This window comes from Hydra viridissima, unplaced genomic scaffold (assembly GCF_058129835.1).
Source record: "Hydra viridissima isolate aposymbiotic clone 2 unplaced genomic scaffold, HvirCarnegie_v1 scaffold_2, whole genome shotgun sequence".
Taxonomy (NCBI): Eukaryota; Metazoa; Cnidaria; class Hydrozoa; order Anthoathecata; family Hydridae; genus Hydra; species Hydra viridissima.
In genome coordinates, this window is record NW_028324301.1 from 6587753 (window position 1) to 6595383 (window position 7631).

The following is a 7631-nucleotide window of genomic DNA, read 5'->3' on the forward strand; positions in this document are numbered from 1 at the left end:
TTTAATGATTCATACCTTGCAAAGAACCTGTGCAGTTCGGTGTAATAATGATATTTTTTACAATATTTCAATTTTTTTTTTTAAATGCCAAATTTTAGTTCAAATATATTATAAATCTTCAAGTCGAGTAAAGATGTCGTTTTGCCTATCTTTACCGGTTTTACAAGTTAATCCAATTGTATATATTATCTAGATGTCTAACTTCACAAAAATTTTGTAAAGAAAAAGTGAAGTAACACTGTTCTCCAAATCACAAATGATATAAACGTTAATTTTTGTTTAAATTAAAATTTACTACAGCAGATTATAGCTTTTCTCCATAGCTTTTGTGTCCTATGTTTCTTTTATAGTTCATCCAAGTTTTTTTAAATTTGTGATGAACAGATTCACCACATTGTTCTGTTACCTTAGCTAATATTATTTTTATACAAAGGGGAGAATGTGACACTAAAATATGTATTTTCTATGAAAATGTCAAGTCATAGTCAAATACATCTTTTCTATATAGTTGAAGACTAGAAAATGAACTTTTGATATCTTCAATTTTAACAGAAATATCTGTACCCATTTCCAAACCAAACACAGCTGATCTCACTAATGAAAACTTACACAAACAATTATTGGTAAAATATTGGTTGTTGCAGTTAAGGTAACATCCCTCTCCAAAATATCTAACAGGGGCATAAATTAATTATCATTGTTTCCATCTAAACCTACACCATGATACCCTGTCATTAATATGTTATGTGTTTTCAACCAGCTTTGAAAAGCTGGCCAAACATATAAAAGCAAAGTACAGAGTTTTTCCATAACTCCCATCATAATGTGAAGCTCAGGTGGAGGAACAATGTAATCAAGAAAAGTTTCTTGATCTTCTCTTAAGTAAATTAAACGAGGATTTATTACATTTTTATATTCCTGCATTTTTAATCTTTTTTTTCCACCATATACATATTGATTATAACATAAGTCTAATGCTCTAAATGCTCTAGGGTCTGTATTGTGAGGGAGCATTCTCCCTCACAATATAGACAAGTATATTTGCGAGAGTGATTTGAAAGTCCGAAAACACTGTTTGCACACTTTAGATCAAATGCCATACTGAAATTCACTTCTTCAAGCTGAAGTGGTGCCAATAATTTTCGAAAACATTAACAATAACTTTTAAGAAGTTTTGAACACCATCTAAAGATATTCAGAGTTTCCAGAAATTTAGTCATTTTAACATTAATGCTGGATTCTACAGCACTTGTTAGATTCCTGCATAAAGTAGAACGTAATTTTTTGGTTTTATTTTCAGAAAGTTCTAATACATTTGATAGCTCTATAATAGCTTGGAATGAGATTTGATTTTCTTTCTTTTCGACTTAATTTCATTCACTCCAACTGTAACAGAGAGAAGATGTAGACATCTTGAACTACTCTCCACTTACAATGCTTTCACGCTCCATTTTATGCTTTAACAAACCAGATGCTACTTGTACTGCATGTTTATCTCCAAGTGATTTACTAATATTTATGATATTGCTTACAGCTTTACTTTTGCAACAATCATGAGAAACTAAAACTAATAGTAAGAATTTTATAACAATTTTTGAAATAAGTAAAAACAATAAAAAATCTATTGAATCAAACTGTAAAATAACATAAAGAGAAAAAATGTTTTAACTATTCTTATTTTAATCTTATTTCTAAATTATAAAATCATAAATATAAACAATCCATACTAAGATTTAAATAGCTGAGTCCACAGATTTTTTCAGCCACATTTAAATTTTTTGACTCTGGCTCAACATTTGTCTGGATACATAACAGTGAAGAGGTTTGCCTAATACTCCTATTTACCTGAAATACATTATTTTCTATCAAATACATTATTCTACCTGAAGTATATTATATAATATCAATGTGTGTATGCGTGTGTTTATATATATATATATATATATATATATATATATATATATATATATATATATATATATATATATATATATATATATATATATATATATATATATATATATATATATATATATATATATATATATATATATATATTAAAGTATCTTCGACATAACCAGCTGGAAAGATATGCAGTTTCACCTTTGTTCAGACAAAACAAGTTTCCTCTGCAGTGGGAACACACTAGAATAAACTTCAAGATCAAAATCAAAATTTGGCCAAATATTTTCTTGAATTTTCTCACATACTGAGGGTGATATGGCCGTTAGAGATTTTGATCTGATAGCTTTATTTATCAGGCAAACTGCACAAGTTGATAATTTAAAGTTTGCTGCCATTTTGGAAAATGATATTTTTTTTTATCTGAAAAGCAGTCGTAAATGGGTTTATTTTTATTATCTTAATGGCTGGCTTTATTAAAACTTAGGAAGAAAAAAAGCCAAAAATTATGCGTTTTAATTTTAAAAAATATAGATATTTAGCACTTAGTTCAGATTTTTCTGACCAATATATATTGTGTTTACTTAAGCATATGATTGATTAAATATAAAAAAATCAGAAGTGGGGAGAGTTTCAACCTGGGGGTCAATTTGGAGAACAGTGTTACTTCACTTTTTCTTTACAGAATTTTTGTGAAGTTAGACATCTAGATAATATATACAATTGGGAAGGATTAACTTGTAAAACCGGTAAAGATAGGCAAAACGACATCTTTACTCGACTTGAAGATTTATAATATATTTGAACTAAAATTTGGCATTTAAAAAAAAAATTGGAATATTGTAAAAAATATCGTTATTATACCGATAAATATCGTTATTCTCGTTATTTTTATGTATTCCGATAAACCGATAAAAAAAAGCCGATATTATCGTTTCAACCGATACTTTTCCATTCATTTATCGTTTCAAACGATAACTAAACCTATATTATCGTTTCATAGACAAACTCATATCGTTTGATATCGATATCATTTCATATCGTTATCGTTTCAAAATAATAACGATACGCAGACCCTTAGCTTTGATGGTGTTACTGGCTAAAGCAATTATAAACAAGTTTTATCAGAACCTGACATTAACAGAGATTTAAAGCGTGAAGAATCATTATTTATTACTTGTCTAGTCCCATTGGATTTGACTGGATTTAACAACAGCAACGAAAAGGTGCCTATTTGGAGAAATCAAAAGTCGTCCTCCACAGCCTATTGTAGACCCATAAGATTTGCATATAAAATGGAATCCAAAGAACCTGTGATTGAAGAAGATCAATACATTAAAAGTGAGATAGAAAGTTTGGGCGTGATTTTGTTAGAGGTTTGCAGACCTTCTATTGAATTGAATTATTGAACTTATAATGATTGATGGGAAGGTTCAAATGTTTTATAATTTTTTTATGTAATTTAAAATTGAAAATGTTTTCTTGCACTATTTTCTTGCTTTTATTATTCTTAAAACATTTACCTAAATACTCAATTGTTATTCAATATAGGTGGGTCAAAAAATCCGATAAGATATTCAAATATAAATTTGCCACTTTGTAACTAAGGAAAGTATCCGGTAACTAAGCAATATAAGTATCCACAGCAACTAAATTTAAAAAATGATCACTTTTGTAAGAAGTGTGATCTCATATTGGTACTCATGCCAAATTTAGTGAATGTAGCACTTATAAAATATCTGCAGATAACAAAAATAGGTTGCTAAGTAAAATAAAGGTATCTATAGCAACGAAATAAAAAAATATCACCTTCATAAGAAGCGCAGACATCATATTAGTACTCATACTAATTTTAGTGAATATAGCTTTAATATTAAATTAGTTACGAATTTTGTCCAGTAAAAGTGAATTCTGGCCCACTGTGCACTGGTGGCAACCGCGCCAGTTTATGTCTTTAAAATAAGACATTTCAAGCCTTGGTCAACATTTTGCTGGTCTGTCGTAAAGAAACAAAAAGGGAAATCATTGTTTTTTGTTAATTGAGATCAAAGTGGATATGACTAACATTTTCACATTAACAAAAGTTTTAAAATTTCTATTTTATATAACTTTAAAGGGGTGGGGTGGGGGGTATTAATACCCTTAGGCAACTTGTTAAAATTTTGCTTACTCATATAAGATATGACGGCTTAATTACCATTATAAAATATATTAAGGTAAAAGGAGTTAAATAAAATTGGGTTGTGTAAAAACTGTAACCCTAAATTAAAAGTTAGAGAGCGTTTATCGTCTAAGATCACGTTATTATATTTCTTGTGAATTATTTCTTATATGAAATATATACAAATATACATAGAATAAATAAACAATCTTCAAATATTTATAAAATCTACAATTTACATTAAAATTATGTTGCAAATTGATCTTTACAGAATTACTTTAAGATCTTTGTAAGATATGTATATGTGTTATATATATATATATATATATATATATATATATATATATATATATATATATATATATATATACACATACGTACATACATACATACATTCAAACATTTATATAGCATGTTTATCATTTTCGAGAAAACACTTTTAATGCCACCAAAACTTTGAGAGGAAGAAGTTTTTGGTCTAAATAACAAAATAAATAATAAATTTTAATTTCATTCTTCACGATCAGCATTTATGATATTGGGGTGAAAAATTATTACAATGCAACACTTGATGATAGCGTGGCATCATCAGTTGAATTGCTCATAAAATCAGGATAATACTGCTTTAAACGAACATGCCATGCAATACTTGTTACTGCAGAAATAGTTTTAAATTGGTGACAAACATTTCGAGGAATAAAATATACATCATTATCCCGAAGAGTTATACGAGCATAACGAATTCCTTCACGACGAAGTTGATTCAACTTAGCATCATCAATCCACTGAATGCACTAAATTGTTGAACTGTAACATCAGCATATAAAATTTAACATGAAAAATTATGCTCTGTGAGATATCGTCAGCCTAACTACAAAAATTATATGCTAGATGATGCAAAAAAAAATTTTCAGAAAATTTAAAATTATGCCTTTTCCAAATTAGGCCAACAATTTTTTGCAGAGCTTTCTCTTAAAAAAATAAAACAAATAAGTTGAACTAAAAATGTATTTTACTTGAGACATGGGGGGTTCATAAAGATCCAATTGCATTTTTTCTACAACTGCTAATAGGTCACCAGCATCAAATGCGATTACTTCTTTACAATGACGATTTACACTTGGACTAAAAAGACAAAAAAAAAATTTAATAAAATCATGATTAACACATTTTACATTGATAGTGATTTAATTGGATTGCAGTTAAGAGCAGGAGAGATAACCTTTTATCAAAGTGAACAGCTTTTAAAACTCCAACAGCGGCAGTTGTGGTTCGGTCAAGCCCATGCCCTACATGATCTGCATGACATTTAGTTCGGTCTTCAGCTAGCGACTCTCGTGGCTCAGAGGATCTAGGCAAGTATTTTAACTTTTGAAGCTCATTTACACCAATTCTAAAGTTCAAGAAAACCCATCATAATGTCATGACGATGCATATTCTTTTGTCTTTATATTGGAATGATATATGCTAAATAAGCTGTAAACCTGTAATCAAAAATATTTTCCATAAATTATCTTAAAATCATTTTAGCAATATTGATGAGAAAGTAGCGCCATTTTTTGTTTTTAAAGAACTGTAAAATTTAGATTAAGTGTTAACTAAACATGGATAATTTACTCATTTTAAATATAGATAATAAGAGAAAGATAAAACTGCAGACAACTGTTCTTGCACTGTTAATATTTTTTATTGATCATATAGCTATAATCTTTAAGCACATAATCTTGTTTTTTCTATTTTTTTTTTCACTAGAAATAATAAACTAGACTTATTAGTACAGTAAACAGTATAAGTAAAAAAAACTTAAATTTAAAAGTTTTGCAAACACACACAAAAAAATATCTAGTAAGGTCTTTCTTTCCAAAAAGCAAAGAAAATTTTAATACATATTGAGAAGCCAATCAACTTAGTTTACAGTTTAAATGTCTAAAACAGCAAACTTTAATTGTAAGCCTTATAGAAAAACTCAAACTTCACAGTAAATATACATTACTTGAATATGTGGATACCAAAAAAACATACTTTTTTCGTTTTCCACTTAGTGATTTAAACATTTCTGCAGATGGAACCATTTGTTCACCTGGACGCATCCATAATATTGGACCATCATTACTAGTTGTTCGATCCAAACCACTAAAAATAGACAACTCACCCCATGGGAGAGTAAGATTAAGAAATGGATCTTTTTCTAACTTCCCAAGAAGCTTTGGAAAATAGCCACCTGACTCTTCCGACACAGTACCTACTAGACTGATTTGTTCCAAAGCACCTGCTCGATGAGTACCATTAGAATAAGTGCTCTTAATACCTTTATAAAATTCATCCATTGTCATAGATGCAACATCAGACTTTTTTCCAAGAGATTCTACCTTAACAATTAAATTTGGTTGTGTAGTATGTAAATACTGAACAAGTTCAGGTAAACACAATCCAGCATTATGAACAATACCCATTACATAATCTGATCGACCTTCTGTTTTTTCAGCATAACATGTGTGAAGAAATTCTTCAGCAAATTTTTTCAAGTATTCTGCTTTAATATTGGTCAGTTCTTCTGCATAAGCATGCAATACTTTGGCTCCACCATTTGGATCTGTATATGAATGAATATATTTTCCAAACTTTAAAGCTGTTTGTGTATCCTTTAAAACAGTATAATCAATATCTGAAAAATGCCTTTCAAGGATTTCCTTGTAATGCTTTCTCGCCACTTTATTATAACAATTTTTAGAGATGTAAGATCCATCCATATCTAATGAAATATGACTGAATTATTAGCAAATTTTATTTAGCGTTAGGTTGAAGACAACATATAACTTTCACAACCCCTCATTTCTTAGATATTATGAAAAAGTGGTCAAATTGATAATAGAATTTAAATTGGTTATAGATCAAGTAATAATGACTTTATTTTAAATTTATATAATCAATATTATATTTCTTTTATTGATGCATATTTATTATATAAACACCCATGATGTAAGAATAAAAACACAATATAATACAGCTTTCAATACTAATATATAAATAAAATTACAGCTTTCTATACAAATATATAAATAAAAAAGTACAAACAAATCACACCACAAACTATTTTTTATTGTATGGTTATTGTATTTGGTTACTTACATTGTTCTTCACGAGAAGACTTCTTTTGCTTAGGTTGCAATGACCCATTTTTTACACTGACATGATTATTTCGCTCTCTAGAAATAAAGCTTGTGTTAGAAATGTTTTTATTTGAGTGTTTATTGTCATTATTTTTGAAGTCAGTATTTTGAAGCAATCTGTCACAACTAGAAATATCTATTGATTCTGTTGATAGTAATGTTGGGAATACAGGTACAGAGCCGTCACAGGTTTTGATATCTAAGTTAGTTATTGGATGAGATATATTTTTAGTACAATTATTATCTTCAATAGGATCTTCCATTTTAATAGTTTGTATTAGACCATTATTTCTGGAAATATCGTTAGCAAAGTCTTTTCCACCAGACAAAGCCATGTTTGTACTTCTCCGGAAGTGTGCCGAAATGTGAAATAATAAATAAGCTGCGAACAAATTCAT

At 28.6% G+C, this 7631-nt stretch overlaps 2 protein-coding genes across 3 annotated transcripts; both read right to left on the reverse strand.

The window, feature by feature from the left end:
* Window positions 1–305: 305 nt before the first annotated feature.
* On the reverse strand, window positions 306–1916 carry LOC149891697 (uncharacterized). Of its 2 annotated transcripts, none has more exons than XM_090079627.1 (2): window positions 1728–1916; window positions 306–1561 (listed from the first exon to the last, which is right to left on the reverse strand). In XM_090079627.1, the coding sequence occupies exon 2, from the start codon at window positions 1012–1014 to the stop codon at window positions 688–690; it is 327 nt and encodes a 108-aa protein (XP_089935753.1). In that variant the 5' UTR covers window positions 1015–1561; window positions 1728–1916; the 3' UTR covers window positions 306–687. The 2 variants fall into 2 exon arrangements, with proteins under 2 accessions (XP_089935753.1, XP_089935752.1); XM_090079626.1 differs by having other exon boundaries at window positions 306–1567.
* Window positions 1917–4453: 2537 nt separating this feature from the next.
* On the reverse strand, window positions 4454–7599 carry LOC145192508 (lysine-specific demethylase RSBN1L-like). Its single transcript, XM_080069798.2, has 5 exons — window positions 7193–7599; window positions 6086–6815; window positions 5286–5456; window positions 5080–5188; window positions 4454–4857 (listed from the first exon to the last, which is right to left on the reverse strand). The coding sequence occupies exons 1-5, from the start codon at window positions 7566–7568 to the stop codon at window positions 4618–4620; spliced, it is 1626 nt and encodes a 541-aa protein (XP_079925924.2). The 5' UTR covers window positions 7569–7599; the 3' UTR covers window positions 4454–4617.
* Between the last annotated feature and the right edge of the window lie 32 nt (window positions 7600–7631).